General features: G+C 33.7%; 1 protein-coding gene and 1 non-coding gene across 2 annotated transcripts; one reads left to right on the top strand and one right to left on the bottom strand.

Annotated features, from left to right (window-relative positions):
• Positions 1-10,243: 10,243 nt before the first annotated feature.
• On the bottom strand, positions 10,244-14,181 carry LOC112696953 (ALA-interacting subunit 3). Its single transcript, XM_025749912.3, has 8 exons — positions 13,834-14,181; positions 13,206-13,264; positions 13,020-13,094; positions 12,798-12,914; positions 12,603-12,673; positions 11,823-12,132; positions 11,360-11,649; positions 10,244-10,801 (listed from the first exon to the last, which is right to left on the bottom strand). The coding sequence occupies exons 1-8, from the start codon at positions 13,910-13,912 to the stop codon at positions 10,744-10,746; spliced, it is 1,059 nt and encodes a 352-aa protein (XP_025605697.1). The 5' UTR covers positions 13,913-14,181; the 3' UTR covers positions 10,244-10,743.
• Positions 14,182-21,054: 6,873 nt separating this feature from the next.
• LOC112805744 (uncharacterized) lies at positions 21,055-22,846 on the top strand. The gene is made up of 2 exons (XR_011862486.1): positions 21,055-21,160; positions 22,322-22,846. It is a non-coding gene; the product is annotated as an uncharacterized protein (transcript).
• The last annotated feature ends 219 nt before the right edge of the window (positions 22,847-23,065 follow it).

Here is a 23,065-nt window from a genome sequence, read left to right as displayed (position 1 = left end):
ACCAATAATTAGGCCGAATACGAAGCACTACTAGTCAGCTAAGACTAACAAGAAAAGTCGAAATTGAAAACCTAAAGGTATACTGCGACTCTCTCCTTGTGGTGCAACAGGTAACTGGACATTTTCAGGTACGAGATCAGCTCTTAGAAAAATATTTAAATTCAATAAAAGATATGATACAACATTTCCAAAATTTTGAAATATCACATATACCTAGAGAGCAAAACTGTAGGGATAATATTTTATCTAAATGAGCTACTTCCAGAATAACCGACTCAACAGATTTACACATTTTACACTAACAAAACCAAGCTTAGATGCCAAGTTTGTTTTAAGTGTGTCATAGGAAGAAGATTGGCGAAGTCCATATATTCGGTATTCAAGAACTAGAGATACCAGACAATGAGCAGCCGAGGTCATTCAGACACAAAGCAAGCCATTACACTATCATGGAAGACGACTTGTATAAACGGTTTGACCGTTACTGAAATGCCTTGGCCATCAGAAGCAGAAGCTGCCATAGCCGAGGTTCATGACGGCATTTGTGGCTACCACACTGGATGTTGGAGCTTGGCCACAAAATTTTACGAGAGGGATACTATTGGGTGACCTTGTGTAAAGATTATATGAACAAGGTGTATAAGTGCGACGCATGCAAAAAATGTGCACCACTTATTCATAGTCCGGCCAAATTGCTGTACACTTCAGATATTAGTTGGCCTTTTTACAAATGGGGGATGGACATTCTCGGACTATTTCCAGTATCGCCAAAACAGGTAAAATTTCTATTAGTAGCAATTGATTACTTTACTAAGTAGATAGAAGCACAGCCACTTGCAAAGATAACATCGAGGTTATAGAGGCAGAGTTCCAAAGAAGATTCACTGTGAACGGTCAACGATTGAAGCATTATCTTTGTGGCAATGTGGATCGTCAGAAATCTATTTATCTGTTGACCTAGAGAGTACACCATCAAGTTAGTGATGTTAAAGAAGTGCTTGTTGGGAAGCAACCTAATGATTAGTATCCTTTGAATTCTTATTTTATTAGTTCTTATAGATTTTCCTTTTTGTTTATGATTCATGCATGCAATCAAAGATAACAAATTGCAAGATTTCACTGCTTAAAGCCCAAGCCAAGGACAAAGTTTGGTGTTGAGCAATGCCATACGTTATGCACATGGTGGTGCATTGTACGTGGGAAGGAAAACAGAGCCACCAATTCCCAGGTCCTTCCCATGCGTCGTACGCATGCCTTGGTGCATGCAACGCACCAAATTTTGGCCTCCCCTGGACCTTACCTTCCCATGCATTGTACACATGCCTTAGTGCATGCAACGCACTAAATTTTGGCCTCCCATGGACCTTACCCTCCCATGCGTTATACGCATGCCTTGGTGCGTGCAATGTGATGAGCGGATATTTTATACGCTTTTTGACATCACTTTCATATAGTTTTTAGTAGTTCTTATTTAGTTTTTATAGGTTTTAGTTTTAAATTCACATTTTTGGATTCTACTATAAGTTTTTGTGTTTTTGGACAATTTTAGGTATTTTCTGGCTGAAATTGAGGAGTTGGAGCAGAAGTCTGATCAGAGATAGAGAAAGCACTGCAGATGCTGTCCAGATCTGACCTGCCATCATTCGGAAGAGTTTTTTTGGAGCTATAGAAGTCCAAATGAAGCGTTCTCAATGACTATGGAAAGCTGACTTTAAGAGCTTTCCAGAAATATATAATAGTTTATACTTTGCTTCGAATTAGAAGGCCTAAAACTGGCGTCCAACACCAGCTTCTTGCCTCATTCCTGGCGTCCAGCGCCCAAAGAGCAGAGACCAATGTACAAACGCCCAGAGAGGACCCCCCAGCTGGCGTTCCATGCCCAAGGAGCCTCATAGCATGTGGATCTCATCAAAGCTTAGCCCAAACACTCAGCAAGTGGGCTCCAGAAGTGGATTTTAGCACTAAATAGACTGTTTTACCCTTACTAGTTATCTTTTTAGTATTTAAGGGTTTATGTTCATGTACTTCAAACCACTCTTCGACTCAGGAGAGCATCATACACGTTTACTTTGTGTTTTTACTTTCAGTATGAGTTTCTAAATCTCCTAGGTTGAGAGGAGGAGCCTTGCTGAGTCCTATGAATTAATAAAAGTACTACTGTTTTTCTTTGATCCGTGTTTGATTAATTCTAAGATGTATATTCGTACTTCATCGTGGTGAATAGGATGATCTAACCAATTAGCTCTGTTCATCACATTAAGACGAACGTGCCTGATAAACATACGCGTCTACTTGGGTCAGAATGCGTCTTTCACCGGACAAGGACGACCAACAGCTTGAATATACATCTCTCAGATGGCTAATCCATGACTTCATTGGGGACTTCTCAAGACATCAGTTCAGCCAATTGCTGGGGAGATTAGGGTCTCTGTGGTAGAGACTAAAACCCAAAGATGTAGCATTCTCTGATCCGGAAGATCCGACCTTGCCTGTGGCATTTTGAGTGGGATCATTATGGAGAATAACCTGCAGGAACTTCACCCTCAAGTAGAGATGGATCCACACTAAACCTGGGATTCAGATCTGGAGGAGTATTGGCAGTTGCTTAAACCAGTGTCAATCACATACAGCTTGTCATTGAAGAAATCACTCACAAGTAAGGAGAGCAGTAGTACCAGAGTTAATTTAGAAAGGCAAAGCAACTCCAACTCTCAACTCTATTCCCAGCATATAATTCCTAATAGCTAATCCAATTGATTTTACCCCTTTCAACATTTAATCAATCAACATACAATCAACGAACTTCTGATTTCGCCTGACTAAGACCTGCAAGACAACCATAGCTTGCTTCAAGCTACAATCCTCGTGGGATCGACCCTGACTTGCTCAGGTATTACTTGGATGACCCAATGCACTTGCTGGTACTGCTGTTGTACGAAATAGTGTGGGTTTTGCGTACACGCGCACCACAACACGCCATAATTACCTTTCCTGGTGCCTTTTCTTCTCTTCTGTTGCACGCAGAGGAGGGGGTGTCTAACGCACCAACATTTGCCCCCCCCCTTGGGCCTTTATTGAGCCATGCATTCTACTCAAAGGAAGGTACATCTAACGCACCAAGTTTTAGGAGGCATTGATCCTCCAAAGGGCCATACGTGTAACACATAATGTTATACGTTTAACACACCATAACCATATTTAAGTTTGGTATGGTTTCTCTTTGCATTGAAGTGCATGCATGTTCCCCTGATAAACCACTATTTTATGGTTTATCTTGTGCTCAATTGAGTGGTTTTTATCAACTCTTTACCCACTTATTCATATGATTTGCATGTTTTATATTTTCCTTCCTGATTATGTGCTATGATTGAAAACATGCTTCTTTGGCTTTTATTTCCTTTTATTTAATCCTCTCTTATTACCATTAGATGCCTTGATATGTGTGTTAAGTGATTTCAGGAATTACAGGGCAGGAATGGCTTAGAGGATGGAAAGGAAGCATGCAAAAGTGGAAGGAATACAAGAAGTTGAAGGAACTGCAAAGCTGTCAGCCTGACCCTCTCGCACTAAAACGATCATAACTTGAGCTACAGAGGTCCAAATGATGCGGTTCTACTTGCATTGGAAAGCTAACATCCGGGGCTTCGATTTGATATATAATTCGCCATAGTGACCGTACAGATAGGCAACGCGAACGCGCGCTTTACACGGACGCATCGCATCTGCGAACTTCAATCCGTGCGGACGCGTGGATGACGCCTCCGCGTTACTTTGCCGCAACCTGTACGGACCAGATTGCACAATCAGCAACGTCTGGGCTGTTTCTGACCTAGTTTTCGGCCCGGAGAACACAGATTAGAGGCTATAAAGTGGGGGAATGCATCCATTCATAATGAAGGCTTTCATAATTCATAATTTTAGGTTTTAGATGTAGTTTTTAGAGAGAGAGGCTCTCTCCTCTCTCTTAGGATTTAGAAATTAGGATTTATTTCAACTCTTCATCAAGTTCAATATTTCTTTTACTTTATATTTCTCTTCTACTTTGAGATACTTTAATGCTTTTATTTATGTTTGATTTATGTTGCCCAATTGGCTTAGGAATATTTTCCATGTTAGATTTGACTGTTTTGAATGAATGTTATTTGAGGTATTCCAGATATTTATGATTGTTATTTAGCTTTTTTTATATTATTGGCTTTAATTGATTAACTGGAAGCTCTTGAGTTACCAACTATTCATGATTGATTGTTATGTCGGCTAATTAACTAGAATTCCACTAACTCTAGTCTTTCCTTAGGAATTGGCTAGGACTTGGGAAATCTAACCAATTGGTTCACTTGACTTACCCTTGCTTACGCAAAGGTTAACTAAGTGGGATTAACTTCCATTCTTATAGGAGTAACCAGAATAGGACTTCCGAATTTTCGTATCTTGCCAAGAGTTTATTTTACAGTTATTTAATTATTTTATCTGCCATTTAAATTACTTGTTCCTCATTCTCAAAACCCCCAAAATTTTACCTATTTCATAGCCAATAATAAGTCATACCTCCCTGCAATTCCTTGAGAAGACGACCCGAGGTTTAAATACTTCGGTTATCAATTTATTTATGGGTTTGTTACTTGTGACAACCAAAACGTTTGTAAGAAAGGTTGATTGCTTGGTTTAGTAACTATACCTACAACGAGAGTTTACTATAACTTCTAAACCATCAATCTTCAAGTTCTTCATCCCCCACTTGTGCTTATCAAATCTTCTTTGTTTCATTTCATGCATGATTTTATTTTCTCTATTTTCATATTTTGTTTTTTCTCTTTAATTTTCATTTGAATTTTGATGGTAGAAGCATGTGAGCACCTATGGAATCTCTACAAGCTTTCACTCACTAGTCCACTGAGTAAGGCACATGCATTGGTCTCTCTTATGCATGCATAAGTCCTTCAAAAACCATTCTATGGTCCACTTTCATATGAAGCTATGCATGCCACTTTTCAAAGTCTCGAGGACCCCCTAAAGGACAAGGTTTTGGTTTTGAATGCAATTGTCCTTACTTGCTTCCCTCCACATGTATTGGTCACTTCCCTCTATGCTTCTATCAATCCAATGCCACACTTATCCCACCTCCCTTTATGCTTCTCTCCACATGGTACTCAGCTTCCGTGGAGGACCGAGCCACTGTTGTCTTCTTCTTTGTTTTTCAAGAAACCAAATATTTGCTTAAGAAGAAGCAATATACAGTTGAAGAGCGTTTGGTATTGGGGCAGTCGACCCAGTCAAAATCATTGAATCCAAAAAATTGGAAATTAGAGTCTCTAGGGTAGAATAAGCCTCGACTGGGACTGTTCTTCAAATACTTGAGCACCTAAATTGCAGTAGTGTAGTGCATCTGAGTTAGGGAAGCCATGAATTAAATTAATTGCTGGATTTCATAGGTGATATCTGATCTTGTGGTAGTGAGATATATGAGGCGTCCAATTGATCGGCGGTACACCAAAGGATCAGGAAGAAGAAGGTTGTTATCTTGGAATAATTTAGTTGTGTTGTTCATAGGAAAACTAACAGGATTTACACTTAGCAATCCAGAGTCAAATAACATGTCAATGCAGTATTTATGTTGTGAGAGGGAAATTTCTTTTGAGGAATAGGCCATTTCAATACCAAACAAATACTTCAAGGTACCAAGATCCTTAATCTTGAAATGTATATCCAGAGTACGCTTGATAGCTGCTCATTCAAAAACGGAACTGTCAGTGATGACAATGTCATCAACATAGACCAATAAAATAGAAATTTCATTGCCCAAAAATTTAACAAAAAGGCTATAATCAAAGACAGTCTGCTGATACCCACAAGATATCAAGAGTACAGAAAGTTTGTCATACCATATTTGGCTCGCCTGTATCAAATCATATAAGGATTTTTGAAGTCAATAGTAGATCCTTGGATTACTGAGAGTGAGGCCGGGAGGTGGATCTATATACACAACTTCAGTAAGATCGCCATGAAGAAAGGCGTTATTGACGTCGAGCTGATGGATTGAGGGCGTGATGGAGGGGTTAGGAATGGCTGCTGGAGATTGAACATGAAGAGGGGAGTTAGGGTACGTTGTGTAGTTTGAGAGAGATGAGAGGGGAGTGATTGGATCATGGGTCAAGGGTTGTGGCCCAATAGGTAAGGAGGGATTTATTGAAATTTTGTGTAGTGTTTAGGAATGAGGTGTTTTCAGCAGGTGGTATTAGGTTGGGTATTTCGCCTTTTTTGTGATTTATAGAAAAGGAAAATGTTTGCTCATAAAACACAATATTTCTAGACACCATAAATTTCTTTTGATCCAAAAGATAAACAATGAATTCCTTTGTACCTGTTTGATAACTGAGTAAAATGGCTTTATAAGCCCTTTAATCAAATTTGGAGCAATGGTAGAGAAGGGTTGAAACAAAATAAAGACAACCAAAAACTTTGAGATCGTTGTAATTAAATTCTTTGTTAAACAAAATTTCAAAAAGAGTTTTAAAATTGAGAATAAAAGATGGAACTCTATTTATTAAATAAACTACATGGTTTATAGCATAAGACCAAAAATTAAAGGGTAAATTGGATTGAAACATTAGGGCCTTGCTACATTTAATATGTATTGATGTTTACGTTCTACTCGCCTATTTTATTGGAGAGTCTCAATGCAAATTCGTTGATGAAGAATCCCTTTTGACAAGTAAAAATTTGGAATTAAAAATACTGGCCCATTATCTAAACAAATTGTTTTAACTTTAGAATCAAATTGTATTTCAATAAGGGCAACAAAATTGAAGACATGTTGAGAGACCTCATTCTTGGATGTTAGTAAAATTAAAATAATCCAAGTGAGTCGACTAAAATCATCCACAATGGTTAGAAAATATTTGTGGTTGTGGATTGGATTTTGTCTAAAAAGTCTTCATATATCAAGATGCAATAGATCAAAAGGAGCATGAGCACGGTTATGACTAACAAAAAAATAAGGTTTCTTTTACTTTGAGAAATGGCATACATCACATGCTTCATTTTTATGATTCAAGGAAATAAAAGGATATTGTTTATGTAAAATGCTAAGGCGGTGTCCAAAAGATATCCTAATCCAAAATGCTACAGGTTGGAGGTGTGGATTGAATTAATATGTATGGGATGGATGTTGTGTGGTGTTGATGAATTTGTCATGGACTTCTTGTCTAGCACATATAACCCATCTCTTAGTTCACCCAAACCAATCATTCTCGACTTGCTCGATTCCTGTATGAGACAATAAAATTGAGAGAAAATAAGTTCACAAGGTAATGCAGAAGTGAGATTAGACACCAAAAAAAGATTAAAATAAAATTGAGGTAAATTAATGCATAATAAGAGTCAAAGAAGATAAAAATTTAACTAATCTCCTGTAATGTGTAATAGCATTTGAACCATTGGGCATGTGGATAAGAATAGGCCTTCTTTTTGTGTATGAGACAAAAAAAGACAGATTAGAGCAAATGTAATCACTAGCACCAGGATCTATGATCCAAGTACCACTAAAAATATTTTGTAGAATTTTTGTTTAAAATAGAAAAAAATTTTGAAAAATAAAGGATGTGTATACGTGGGCTAGGCAGAAGCCTAGATTGGGAGGAGGAACCCTTATTATCTCTAGCCTCTGGCACATGGGTCTCGGCCTGCTTCAAGTAAGCCATCAGAGTGTTATGTTACTGTGGAGTTGGGCCCAAAAAAGGTTCTGGAGTGCTACCTGTCACTCCTTTATTTCCTTGTAAGCATTGTTAGCAAAACCAGATCAGACCGGCCGGTTCGACCAAAAAACTGGTGAAACGGACCCTAAGTCAGTCCGGTCCGATGATCTGACCGGATGAGGTAGCGAACCGGTCAAACTCAGTAAGACTGGTTCGACCGAACCGCTTGAGTTTCAAAATTTTTTCAAAATGTTGAAATTGGGATAACCCCCTCGTCAGAAAAAAACATGATACTCACAACCACGTTAAACTTGTTTTCAATGTATATGCAAATTAATATATATATATATATATATATATATATATATATATTTCAACAATTTAATTTATTTTAATTTTAGTTATAAACTCATTTATTCTTAAATTAATTATATTTTTATTTAACAATAATTATAAACTCACTTATTTTTTTATAATTATAAAATATCTATTAATATTATTTTTCAATAAATACTTGTAGTATATAATAGTATAATAGATATAAACTAATTAATAAATTACTAAAATTCAAAAATAATAGTTATTTTAATATAAAAACAAAATAAAAATATTTATGATAGAGTAAAATTAACAAAATACTGATTGTTCCTGTTTCATATTGTTTTAGAATAGCTAGATATTTTTAAAATGTTAGCGAAAATATGTATTTTAAATTTTAATTTTAAATTTTTGACTATATTTTATTTTTTATTTACATAGGACTGGGTCATTCGGTTCAACCAGTAATCCACCGATTAAATCAATGACCCAGTGATCTACTAACCTGACCGATTTGATCACCGATTCGATTCTCACAACTATGCTTGCAAGTGGGCATGTGAATGAGAAGAAGAGCCACGGTCATAGCGGTGCTACTGCTGGAGAAAGCTGCTCGGTCCGGAAGTCGTGGATGACTAGGGTACCATGGGTGATCGGACAGATAGATATCTATGCTTTCTTTAGCACACATCGACGGTGTGGCCCACTCGGTCGCAAAAGGTACACTGCTTGTTGGAGCCAACACCACGCCCTTGGGAGTTACAGCCGTGGCCTCACCCCAGTGCAGGACAACGAGTATTGACAACAGCGGCGAGTAGACATTGATCATCCAGGATTCCAGAAGCAATTTGAAGATTTCGCTCTTGCTTGATCACCATTGCAGGGTTGAGCATCAGGCCGGACAGCTACACAGAAGTAGGGGTCTAGCATTCTCCAGCTCTTCCCAGAGAATTTTCAGAGAGGTAAAGAAGTCTGATTGATTTCCTTGTTTGAGTCTGTATACTTTTTCTTGTAGTTTTGCGATTCTCAACAAATCAATCTGTGAAAAAGTTCTTGTAGGTCTTCCCACATAGTGGAGACAGTGGAAAAGTATATGACACTTTGAGTGATGGAAGGAGAAAGAGAATGAAACAGCTATGATAGACTGTTACATCTTTCCCAGACAAGAAAGATGGGATCATCAGGAGGAGGCGTGGGGATGGTCCTTGTGAGGAATCCATGCTTGTTCTTTATGATGACGACCATGGAGAAAGCACAACTCCATGAGTGGTAATTGTTAGCAGTGAGCAGTGGTGTTACCAGGATAAAAGTAGGACTCTCACTAAGATGTATGTAAAAGGGGTTAGATGTATTTACGGAGGAAGAAGAAATAGCTTCTGCATTTATGTTTGTAGAGCCAAAAGAAGAAGAAGAAGAAGAATGAGGTGTGTTGGGGTTAGTGGTCTTGGCCATCAGGTATCAGCAGAGCTTCTTTAGAGCAATGAAAGGAATGAAAAAAGCTGAAGAAAATGTGTATATTTTCTTAAATTGAATGATTTTATAGAGACAATATATATACATGTACAGTTCACATAACAAATCAAATCCATGGAAGATTCCTATTTCTAACAAAAAAGAAAAAGTTATCTAAATTCTAAAAACATTAAAAAGGTATAAAAAAAAGATGAAAGACAAAATTTACAAATAGAACAGAGAGAAAAATACAAAAACTGATCATTTTATTTGGCCTTGTATATTGTTAAAATTTTGTGTGCCTTAGGCCCGATGAATTTGACAATTGCAAAATATTCCTTCTTATTTTTATTTTTGTAAAATGATTCTCATATTTTAAATAATTACAAAAATGTCAATATTTTTGAAATTCACACATTTGAGCCCAGTATTAAAATTTTCCGCTTCATTCTCGCAACTAAAATATCATATCAATGATGTTGAAATACACAGCAGTGGTTTTTTATTTCCTTTTGGCAGATGATATGGGAATTACTGGTATTTTTAATTTGTTGGTCTTACTAAGAGTTCTCAACCATTGTGCATTATAGAACTCTTTTTCAAACGATATATCAGGGAAAAAAATGTCTCTAAAATGAGTACATGGTCTTGCATGTTGTTTACAATTGCTTTCAAAAGCAGTAAAATGATTTTTTTCTTACCTAAGTTATGTTAAGAAAAATAAACTAAATAAACAGAAAGAAAAATAGATGAGATAAAATTGTCAGTAACAATTAAGATTTTAAAATATACAAATTATTAATGCTCAAAAAATGTTTTTAACATCAAATTTCACTGTCCAGGAACTTACAAAAGTAATGAGTAAAGACATCAACTATAATCCTTCATGAAAAGATGAAGAAACTAAAAACAAGTCTCTTTGCTATGCTAGGTGCTGCTATAGTGACCAATTTTCATGAACAACTTCCATTAAAATAACATTTTTCTCTCTATTCCATTTGATTTCATAGGATTTTTGTGCACACAGAAAAAATTCTTATAAACCCAAATTGTAGCATGTACATACACTCCGTACTTTTGATCCTAGATCATACACATCTTATGGATTTCAAGTTTGGCAACAAAAATCGTATGAAAGCTTTTAAATGCATCATCAAGATTGAAGTTCTTCAATCTAGTCAAGAACAAGCCTCATGTCACATCCTTTTTCCACTATTAAAAGAAATTGAGACATTAAATTAGTGAATGGTTAAATCAAACTCATATTAGACATCACACATCATCTTAAGCCTCCTGGATTTTTGTTCCAGGACAAGTATGTTGGATCCCCAAGTGGTCTGCATAGAACAACAATGTAACAATGCATATTAGCTTGCAATGCAAGTTGTAATTTCTAGACAGAAAGACGTAAACTATGAATGACAAAATAGAATAGTGATTAGCTTTTTGTATCAAATGTCACATAATCTTCTGAGTATATATATGATTATAAACATTAAATGAGACAAACTTTTGGAGAGACAAAACAGCTTTAAGCAAGTCCATAAAAAAGAAAGAAAAACCTCATTAGCTTTTGCATCATAACAACTAATAAAACTACTTCTCCTAAAAATTTAAGCTAATAGGAAGATACACATGAATAGTTACATCTCAAACTCTAGACCTTTAAATCATAAAATCTCTTATAGGACCGACTAATCCGGCACAAGATATGTGATTGCCCTTCCCAACATAGTGTTTTCTATTACCTTCCCCGGAGCTAAGACTTGAGACCACAAAGAAGGGATCTAATTGGTCCTTACATTGTTAGACTAACTCATATGCATATAACTGCAAAAGTAATGACAGAACTATATAGTGTAAGAGAAAAGAAAGATGGGGACTATTTTCCTGACCTTGGTTTCAAGATATATAGAAGTAGGAAACCCAAAGCCAGCAACAAGGACATGCTACCAATGACAACATATGCAATTCCCAAGAAGTTATTTCTTCCACCAATCCAAGTTGCTGTTGAAAGAACCAAGCTCTTCTTGCCACCAAACTCATATGTATTGTAATTGTTCTCTATCACTACCACTATTTCATCATTAGCTTCAAGATCAGTCTCAATCTTCCCATATAACTTTCTGAATTTGGGCAGCGCCGCCGTTCGCATCCAAACAATGAGATCTTCTTGCTCACTCAGCTGGTTCATCACACATTATCACAAGGATTAGTTTATCAAATTATTCTAAATGTTTTTGTAAAACATTTTACAAATTAAAAACCTATGTTTTATTCTTAAGAAGGATGTTAAGAGTGTTTATTTCTCATGAACAAAATCAGAGGTATGGTTTGAATAGTAGTAGATATATTTACAGGTTTGGTTGGATCCAGTTTAGCACCCCCAATCAATCCTGAAGCTTGAAAATTTTTCGGATAAACATCGGATCCGAATTTGGTGGTTCGGTCACTCGCCCATGCTATGTTGGTTTTGTTGATGACAACTTCCTTATCCTTGTTTTGAATTTTGTAGGTGTCATTGAATAGACTCCATGCAATAAGGCCACAAGGAACAATTGGTTCAGACTTATTGTTGATTGTTACATAATCTTCAGGACTACATGATGATACATCATTCTCTTTGTCCTTTGTCCTCAGTTGTTCATCGCTTCTACTTTTAACATATCTGCAGATACCAACCAGACAAAATTAATTATGGAAAAGCATTTCAGCATCTGAGAAAAAAAAAATGAGGTTCAGAAATGGTTTCCAATAGATTACTCTCTCATTCTCCTTCCTGAATTTATCTCATAAAGCATCATACTTTTGGAGAGTGAATTTAGTTAAATATGTCCAATTATCTAACAGTTTTCAATTATCAACTTCACATGAAGATAGTGAATCTCTAACTATTTTGTTAGGTTGATGTTAAATTCTTGTAATCATATGTTTATACAAAAAAATAATATAATATAATACTGCTGAGTGAAATCAGAATTTTAAAGAACATCAAGATTCGCATTTTTAATGACATCATTCATGCAGTACTTTCTCAGTATTCTAATGAACTTGCTTTTCTGCTTAAAATTGGAACGAAACATCAAATGAAATCAAATTCAGCGATGGGAAATGATTTTACTAGTTGATGCCACATACCGGCGATGGTTCTGGTAAAAGTTATCAAGCTGATAATAGACGAAAATCGGGGCCTGCATTTTACTCTTAATCTGCAAAATTCCGCAGCAAATTACTTCCACACAAGAGATTCAAACTAAGTTTCTATGTCATATCATTAATCATACAAAAAAGAATCAGATTCGGCTGCAAAGCAACAAGGAATTTTATACTAACACTCAATTTCTGCGTGCAAGTCTTGTTTGTATTATCATCTTTAATGTATGCAGTTGCATTATCTTTGTAAGAATCCGGAATGCATTCTGTGTCATATTCGTATTCAACTTCCACCACCTGCATCAATTTTTTTTTCTTCTTGTTCATTATTTCAAATTCAAATACACTTTGAAAACACAAAATCAAGCTGCTATATATAATGTATTGAAACGATGTCGTTACTCTCTGTGACGCAGAAAATGCAGCAAGGCCAACAGGGATGAAGACAAGTGCTATAAGTGTAAATATTGTAATGACCTGGGAAACAAATAAAACAAATTAAAATTACTGTTTTATAGAAATTTATTATTATTATTATTGTTATTGCAAGTTATTATGATTCAGTTATGAAATTATTAAACGTCTTACCCATCTAGGTGTTAGAATTGGTTGCCAAGCAGGAAGTTCTTGCTGTGTAAATCTAGAATCTACAAAATCAAATAAAATAAAATCGTGAGTTACAATTGTCAATTATGTTACCTATATTATAAATGTTTCAGAAGACACATAGATTAAAAGCCTAATGCTAACAATTCAAAGTTGATACACGGAACTAACAATTGCTATTCATGTAACTGTAGAGATGGATGAATATTCTTTAAGCATGCTTTAAAGAGAAATCAACGAAATTAGAAAATCAATAAATATATATGTTATTATTAAGTAATAATCAGGGACCAATTTTGTGGCTCAATTGAAAAATTGAAGCTGTCAGATAATGTACAACAAATTTTTGTTTTTATCTTAATAAAATCTTGTCTGTGATCGTTTCAATGGTAAACAACATTTTTGAAATTTATGATTTTCTAAATATTTTTTAAACAGGAAATGTTGCATGTCAATATCAAACTCAGGATGAATGTTGCAAACTTTTTAGATTCAAAAATCACATTGACTCGGTAATGATCACCAGAAAATTATAAAAAAAATCAAAATTAATTTCTAAAAAATAAAATAAAATAAATGAGAGAAATGGAAGGGAAGATGTTGTACATACATTTGGGTTTCTTGGATTTTCTCTTGTTGGATTTTTCCTCTGCGGCAGCCGCAGAACTTGTTGAAGGGTCTGTAGACATGGCCAAGAAACCCAAATGTGACTAAAATTTACACAGCAATTAGGACAACACGATCAAAAAAATTAAAAAAGAAAAATAAAATGAAAAAAAGACACTTGCAGAAAAGGGTGGTTTTGTGTGAAGGTGCTAAAAAACCACCTTAATTCTGTTCCACTCTTTCTGTCTTTGTCTCTCTCTCAATCTCTATTTATATTCATTGTTAATTATTTTAGGTGTGGGCTTTGTTGTTATGTTAATGAGGCTATTATGATGAAGAAGATTTAGGTGACAACTTTGAATCAGATTTTTTGGGTACCTAATAAGCACCACTCGTTGTGCCAAATTAACTAACTAGTCACATTTGTTTTGAGGAAGAGAGAATGTTGCAAGTACGAGTGCAACTACCAGTCATCAATCCAATATATCATGCAAATCCATAGCTATATGTTTATATAATTATACCTCAATTTTCTCTCCCTTCAATAATACATAAATAGATTTTGTTTAGAAAAATGAAAAAAAAAAATTTTCTGGCCGGCCCTCCTTCAAGAGGTACGGAACCGGCCTGAATTCAGGCGTTCTTCCGCATGGCTATCAGACACCAAGGACTAGAAGACAAATATTATTGCTGACTTAAGATAAACTATTAAATTAATATCTTGAAAGTATACCACGCTCATAAAAATAATTTTAAAAATATTAACAATTAATAAATTTTTTAATGATTTAAAAATATAACAAAAATAATTTTTATATTAAAAAAAATAAGATTTTGATGTGATTTAAATAAAAAACTATAAATTGACAAAAGAAACAATATATTGAAAACAAAATTTGGAGATAAGATTTTGATGCGATTTTTTATAAGTATTAAAAAAAATAAAAAAATTTTTATCTTTACAATTTAATAATTTTATATCAAATAATTATTGTGAATAACCAAATTTTACTCCAATTTTTGTGTACACTTTATAAATAATTATTTAAATATTGTCACAAAAATTCGGAGTAAATATAAAAATTATTTATTAATTAAATATAAAAATTATTTTTGTTACTTAAAAAAATATATAATATCTTTTAATTATTTTTTTATATTTTTAAATTATTCATAAATTTATTATCGTTCGTTTTATTTAAAATAATTTTGTTAACAATATGTACTTTTGATACTATTTTAATAATTTATTTTTGCTAACTAAAATCAATAATAAAAAGAATTTTGTCTTACATATTTAAAAGCCTATATTTAGAACTCATATCATATTCCCATTATCTAAACTCAAGTTGCTTTTGTTGAACAATGGTATTAATTTGCACTAACGTACTTATTAAATCTTTTTTATAAATTAATATATAATAATAAACACGAAGTTAGTCAAAATAATAGATATTATTAGAAGATAGAGATAAAGACCGAAAGGGATTGAACAGAAAAAAATTATATTGAATACTCACTAATTTCTTATTAACACAAGGGGTTAGGATAGAGCTCTCTTTATGTTTTTATGGATTATTAATCTAAATTTTATTTTGTTTTGAGATTATGCATTAATCTATTTTTAAGATTGAGTTCTTCATTTTTTAAAGATTTAGAAGTATTACAAAATATTCTAACTTTGTTTTGAATTCTATTTATTATTTAAAAAAAATTAATATTAAAATTAAAATTTAAAAATTCTTTCTTGTGACTTTTTTATTTGATTAGGAATAGTGTTTTAAAGACTGCGCGACGTAGTTTTTCTCTTAATTCTCAATTATTTAGTACTAACTTGAATACGTGACATATAATTCGACCTAAAACTACTTTTTGACTATTAGTTGAAACTGAATCATGATTGTGCTAAATCTCTTTTTTTAAATTGGTTGACCAAGAAATTAGCGATTGATTAATTAAAGATAAATTAAATTGTCAAGGAATTGGAGTTCAATTATTTATAATTTATCTTGAAAAGGTCTTTGCATGCATCAAAATAGATAAACATAAGGTTTAATCTTCCTGAAAAGTAAACATCTCCAAAACCTTGATATTTTCAATCACTATTTTCTCTCAATTTTATACACGTTCATCACTGTCTCTACAAGCATTCAAGCACTTAACTTCCAAGCAAGATACGATCTCAACCCTAAAATACAGGTTCAATTGATTTAGTTAGCGATTCAAGCCGATATTTTCTTTCTCAATCTATCCTTTAATCCTTGTAAAACGATATCTACTCACTATGGTATTACTTAAACGATTTGGTGCACTTACTAGTATCCATGAACATTAGTTTTTCTCATCAACAAAAAGGTTAGAGAGAGAGTGAGAGAGGAGAGGATGAGGAGAGAGAGATGGTGTAATTCGAAATGAGGGAGAGAGGGTTTTCGATTCGAATTTAGGGCATCATTACCATCGAATTTACTGATAGATGCGAGTGGATAAAACGCTGCGTTCAACTAATGACGTTTACCATCGGAAAAAAATAACCATAAATCCAATGGTAATCATGGCACCAATTATTTTGCCTTTCCTTCCATTTGTTACTGGCGAATTTACCATTAGAAAACCGAATCTGACGGTAAATTTTTTATCCGACGAATTTGTTACAAAATCTTATGGTAAAGCTGCCGTTAACCTTCAATGTTGAATCCGACGGTATTTAGCGTTTTTCTTGTAGTGTACTCTCCTTTTTCAATTTATAGAACTCACGCCTTAACGATTGAAAAATGACAATATGTCCCCTATCATTCCTTTTAGTTAGATGCATGAGCCTTTCTATGAGAATTTCTGATACAAAGTGACAGAAAATATTTACGTATGACAGTATCTTGTATAATCTGGCTTTCACCTGTCCTACATGGATGATAACTATTTAATTGGGACTGTTTATTGCCTATACATTCATCAAAATAATGTTGCAGAGGAATAATTATCATTTGATTGGAACATCGTTTTGATGATTATTTAAGAGCTAAACAGTCACAATCGAATGGTTATCATTCATATAAGATTGGTGAAGGCAAGATCATACAAATTACATTACACTTGAGTATTTTTTGTTATTTTTTGCTGAAAATTTTTATAAAAGGATTTATGTATCTAATGAAAAGAAAGAATAAAGACTCATGCCTCTAATAAAAACGAAGAATAAGGGGTGTATTATTATTTTTCGATCATTAAGATACAAATTATCTAAATTAAAAAGAGCAAGTACTGAAAAAAAATTTTACTCATATTTTAAAAATTCAAACCATAAGATTACCAATCAAAGAATTCATCTCAATCCAATCTCTATTCAATTAACTTCACGATTAATGTTAATCGTATTAACAAAGTTTGTCTTGAAATAAGATTACCTATTTACATTGTTTGTGGCTACTATCATGGTTTGTTCTTCTTGCTTTTCTTTGGTCAATATTGTAAAAATAAACAAAATTTTTTTGAAAGCAAAAACACAAATTTAAAAAAAAAATTACATAAATTTTTTAATGATAAACATAAATTTTTTAAAAGTAAATAGACAATTTTTAAAGAGAAACGTAAGAATTAAACACAACTTTTTTTTATGATAAACACATAAATTTTTTGAAAATAAATATACAAAATTTTGAATAAAAACATTGAAAACAAACACAATTTTTTTTTACGCTAAATACATCAATTTTTGGAGATAATCACGTTATCTTTTCTGAACGTAAATACACAAATTTTTCTTACTAATCTACCCACACTGGATTGAAAGGTCTTCTAGTCACGATTAATGTACCTTTTACTCCACAACCCGCACTAATGAGAATCACTATATATTCTCTTCATTCAATTCCATTCATAAACTTCTTCCAAAAATCCAGGTACAAATTAAACGGAAATGGATCCTCTCAAAAAGAAGCAGATCTAGACAAAACCATAGGAAAACTTACAACACCATCAAAATGAATACACTAATCAACCACATGAGAACTTCAAGATGATTCGTAGTACGAGTTATTCATTTGGTTCTTCTAATAGTCGGTCTCAAATTTTTCCATTCACTCTAATGATCCCGTGCTTGCTCCTGTTGGAACTCTTTGTTTTCATTTCAAAGAGTTTAAGTAGCAAACCAAAAAGAAAAATTTTAAATCCTTTGGCCTAACCCATCTAATAATCTCTTCCATTAGCATCGCCTTCTTCCTCAAATAAGTTACATGTTGCTTCATTTAAGTTCAGCATGTTAAACTCACCAGCCTCATCTTCATATTTAGCTTCATAATAATAGCAAACCAAACCATCACCTCCACCTTTGGAGGGAATAGTTTCAATTCAATTTGTCTTCATCACCTGCACATAAAACAATCTTTTGCAATAAGAGAAAGTCTAGAGAGCCTAACACTTTTATTAAAATTTGGTTAGTACTGAACTATTAAAAGAAAAATGAATAATCTCACATCATTGGATGTAATTTTATATTATACTAATGATAATTACTTGATGGTTATAAATCACAAAATCTGCTGACCTCCTAACACTTCTCTTTACAATATAAAATATAAATTGATAGTGTTATTCTTCCAAAATAAGTGTTCTTGATGTCAAAAGAAATCAAGTAATAATGAAGCACTGGAAAATAGCCAACCTATTGGAAGAACCAAAGCTAGCTGCTTGAGAGATTGATCAGATAGAGAACGAATTACATAAATCTAAAATACGTGCGTGATTCACTTAACCAAAATACAACCTTATGATTAAACACAGCCCTCGATTTATTTAATTATTGTTATCAGCGCCCTATCCACCAAAACTAACATCATCTTAATTAATTATAGAGAATATAAATGTAACCTTGCACTATGCAAGCATAGGAATCAGCGGAAAACAATTAAGTGATAACGCAGAACGCAGGCCGCAAGACCAAAATACGGATTTGGATTCTCTAAAGTTTGAATTTCAGTTTAGAGAATAAAGTGTGATCTCTCACTATTAATTTTATAAGTGGGAACAAGAATAAATATAAAAGAGAAACTATTCAAGGACAGAAGATCACATTTTACTCTCTAAAGTGAAATTCAAACGTTAGAGGATCTAAATCCCCAAAATAACATTTTTTATGTACACATCACTTTCATATAAGGTCAAACATAGCACATTGATAATTAAATTAAATTTGGTTCATAGTATCATTCTATTCACACACGTTGTTATACTCCCCTTGATGATTATTACAACACAACTTGTTTCTTTCCCATTAAAGAATATAAAAAACATTAAAAGTTCTAGTGAAAGCCGACTATAGCCGAATCCCTTCCATTCCTATTTTGATTTTTCTATGTATGCATTATTTCGATGAAATCAATTTGAGTCCTACTATATATACACCAAGTTGAAATGCGAAGTGATGTGAGTTAACAAATATTCATTCTATCAAAAACATATACGTTATATATAGTTATAATTAAGTAATTACTAACTCTATTTTTGTTCAAATCAAATAATTAATATGGCTGCTGCTTTTGTTGGTCGAGTAGCATTCTTTGCCATTTCCATGGTTTTGCTTTCATCATTTGCTACTGTTAGGATTTGGTTGAATTAGTCCCACATTGCTTAGGATAGCAAATGGAGTGGGTGGCCTAGGCTATAAATATGAGGCTAAGTTCTTCATTTGTTTTTGCACCAGTCAGAAACACTTTAAGCTTGTATCTGATTTTTCTTTTCCTCTGTACTCTTTGATTAGAGAGTGTTGTGAGGTGTAGTTAGATATTTGCTTTGAAAGAGTGTGGGTGTACTGGGGTGCCGGTGAGAGAAAGAAGTCTATGTGTTGTAACAATTTTCACATAGTGATATTCTCTGGTTGTCATTTGACAACGGCCGTGGTTTTTTCTCCGGTAATTGGAGTTTCCACGTTAAATTCTTGTGTTGTGATTGTGTCTATTTTATTTCTCTGTCAAAGGTGTTTTCTCAAGGGGGAATTGTGTCTTATTCCCAACAAGTGGTATCAGAGCTTCGGTTCGGTGGGATTTATTCTTAGTATGCTCTGTGGTTGCAGCCTAGTCTAATCTCTTTGGTTGCTGTTGTTGTTGCTGGAAGGCAGTGTGACTCTGTGAGAGTGCAGTTTGGAAAAGGTTCTGGCTAAGGAAAGACTTGGTATTTAAGTGTGTCCATTGTGACCCACCTCTCTTTCCTGGGGACCCTTCCTAGTGCACGGTCTACAGTTGAGTTATACTATTCCAGTATACGGTTGCAACAATGTCTGGATATTCAAGTGCTGTGAAGCTTGAAATAGAGAAATTTGATGGAAGAATCAATTTTGGCTTGTGGCAAGTACAAGTCAAGGATGTGTTGATACAATCAGGTTTGCACAAGGCGTTGAAGGAGAAGATCTCTGGTTGCTCTCTCTATGAGAGAAGATGATGTTCTCTAGAAGACAAGAAGTATCCTCATGGTATTACCGCACTGCCATGGATAAGGATGAGTTGTGGCAATCAGGTCCACAATTGCACACGGGCATTGGTTGGCGTTGAGATGCAAGGTGTGTGGCGGAGTTAGGTCGATGGCTGAAGAACTTCCAGGAAAAGCCAATTTGGAAGTTGCACCATGAATTTTCAGCAAGGTTTCGATCTGTACCAAGGCGAAATGCTTGGAGTGGTCTAATTCCAAGTGAGTATACTTTCATGGTGGAGTATGATAGTTCTCTGAACTATGATTGTCGGTATAGACAATGGCAGCAAAGAATTGTCGGTGTTGACAATGGAAGCTGAAGATGTGTGACTATTTCAATCAAGGTGGAGATTGTTAGGATTTGGTTGAATTAGTCCCACATTGCTTAGGATAGCAAATGGAGTGGGTGGCCTAGGCTATAAATATGAGGCTAAGTTCTTCATTTGTTTTTGCACCAGTCAGAAACACTTTAAGCTTGTATCTGATTTTTCTTTTCCTCTGTACTCTTTGATTAGAGAGTGTTGTGAGGTGTAGTTAGATATTTGCTTTGAAAGAGTGTGGGTGTACTGGGGTGCCGGTGAGAGAAAGAAGTCTATGTGTTGTAACAATTTTCACATAGTGATATTCTCTGGTTGTCATTTGACAACGGCCGTGGTTTTTTCTCCGGTAATTGGAGTTTCCACGTTAAATTCTTGTGTTGTGATTGTGTCTATTTTATTTCTCTGTCAAAGGTGTTTTCTCAAGGGGGAATTGTGTCTTATTCCCAACAGCTACTGCAACTGACTTCGTTGTTGGTGATAATGACGGATGGAAACTTGATTATAATTACACAAAATGGGCCCAAGATAAAGTTTTCCATGTTGGTGATGTCCTTGGTAGGTTTCACATGTTTTTTTTTCTTTTTTCTTTTTTTGAAAAGAATAGTATCCTAAATTAATCTCTAACGAATTTTCAGTCCTTATTAAATCCTATCACCAAATTATTAAATTTGTCATTTTATCCTTAATTTATTTATTTAAATTTTAACTACACTATCTAACTCGCTCACTTCTGTTTTATTACGTTATTCTTTATTTTGGAGGAAAAATGGTTAATTATTACATTTTTATAGATACTTATAGTTATATTACATTGTTTTTATCCTAGTGAATTTTAAGAACTTTAATATTGTACTTAAATAGATACAAATTCAATAGTAATCAACTAACAAAAATGTTATTTACATACTAAAATTAGCCACTAAAATCAACTATCTATCTAATATATATATATATATATATATATATATATATATAATTTAATTTATTTTCAATTTATATTTATGTTTCAATAATATATTTATACTGATTGGCTAATTTTAGTAGCTGATTTTGGTGTACACATAATATAGTCGAATCAGCTAAATGTACAAGACTACATCTTGTTGTGTTTACAATAATTTATATCAATATTGAGATTATTATTCAATTAATCTCTTAATAGCTTGTAAAAAAAAACCGTGTTTTTTTTAAATATTGGAAAAACATAGTAAATGCTTTCCCTAAAATTAATTTTTACCCTTCATATTTAAACTTTTTTTAATTTTTCTTCTAATATTTTTAAAATGGTTTTAACTTTGTCCCTTTTGGTTAAATAATCAACGCTCAAACGTTAATTTAACTTTTTTTGAAAAAAAAAATTGAAACTTTAAACAAAATTTTGAGACATTTAGTATATTTTATTTTCTTTAAATCACTAATTATATATGCTATAATAACTCCTATATGGCTGTATCAATACAATTATATTATGTGTAAAAAAAAATTAACCATCATCTACATAGAATATATATTTAAAAAATATATTAAAAATAAATGAAATAATATATAAATTTAGACACAAATATACAGCAATAATTAATTTTTTGATATACATATAGCATTTTTTATATCTATACGGTTCGTGATTCACATATAGCTAGGGACTTAAAGTTTAAGGCAATAATAAACTAATTTGTGTTCTTTTTACCTTTTTAATTTTATTTGTGTGTTGGGTAGTGTTCAAATACAACAATGACAGCCACAATGTGCTGAAAGTGAATGCAACATCTTTCAAGGACTGTGTCACCTCTGATCCACTGGAAACATTCCGAAGCGGCCATGATTGGATCTCCCTTCAAAGCCCGGGAAAGAAGTGGTACATCTGCGGCATTGCAGGCCATTGTGCTGACCACCAAATGAAGCTTGTCATCAACGTCCTCGCCGACGGTCCCGCCCCCGCTCCTACTTCTTCTTCTCACTCTCTTGTCTCCTCTCTTGCCGTGATGGTCGCAGCGGCCATGATTGGCGTTGCGGCCATCTTCGCCTAGAGAGAAGACCGTCGCTGGTGGTATTGAATTTCTTCAACTTTTAATTATTGTTTTGTGTTGTTATGGAAAAATAACGGAATAAGACTCTCTGGGTAGGTGTATGAGTTTCGGGATGATGTTTACCCTAGCTTCTACAAGCGGTTGACTTTGTTTATTACATCATTACATGGTTGTTCACTACTGAATCACGATAATTAATTTTTATTTTATATTATATCTCACCAACATGTATTTGTCTGTCGTTGTTCTATTTTCGGAGGACACTTTTAAATTTGTGCCAACAAATTTTAGATCTCACATTTTAGTTTTTAATAAATTTAAAAAAAATACTTTTTTTATTTTTCATCATTTGTTCAAAAAACAAAATATCATTCATAATTTAAAAATTTTTAATTAGTCTCTTACTATTTATGTAATCGGCCTAAACGACTCC

Source organism: Arachis hypogaea, chromosome 6 (assembly GCF_003086295.3).
Source record: "Arachis hypogaea cultivar Tifrunner chromosome 6, arahy.Tifrunner.gnm2.J5K5, whole genome shotgun sequence".
Taxonomy (NCBI): Eukaryota; Viridiplantae; Streptophyta; class Magnoliopsida; order Fabales; family Fabaceae; genus Arachis; species Arachis hypogaea.
Note: the sequence above shows the minus strand (reverse complement) of the source record. Positions and strands in the feature narration are given on the sequence as shown.

Bases quoted from the DNA above. Each gene is read 5' to 3' on its own strand.
- LOC112696953 (XM_025749912.3), bottom strand. From the start codon at position 13,912: ATGTCTACAGACCCTTCAACAAGTTCTGCGGCTGCCGCAGAGGAAAAA. The intron at 12,674-12,797 runs GTTAGTATAAAA...GGAATTTTGCAG, and splicing joins CTTGCACGCAGAAATTGAGT to ATTAAGAGTAAAATGCAGGC. The intron at 10,802-11,359 runs GTCAGGAAAATA...TGTTCTATGCAG, and splicing joins CTATATATCTTGAAACCAAG to ACCACTTGGGGATCCAACAT.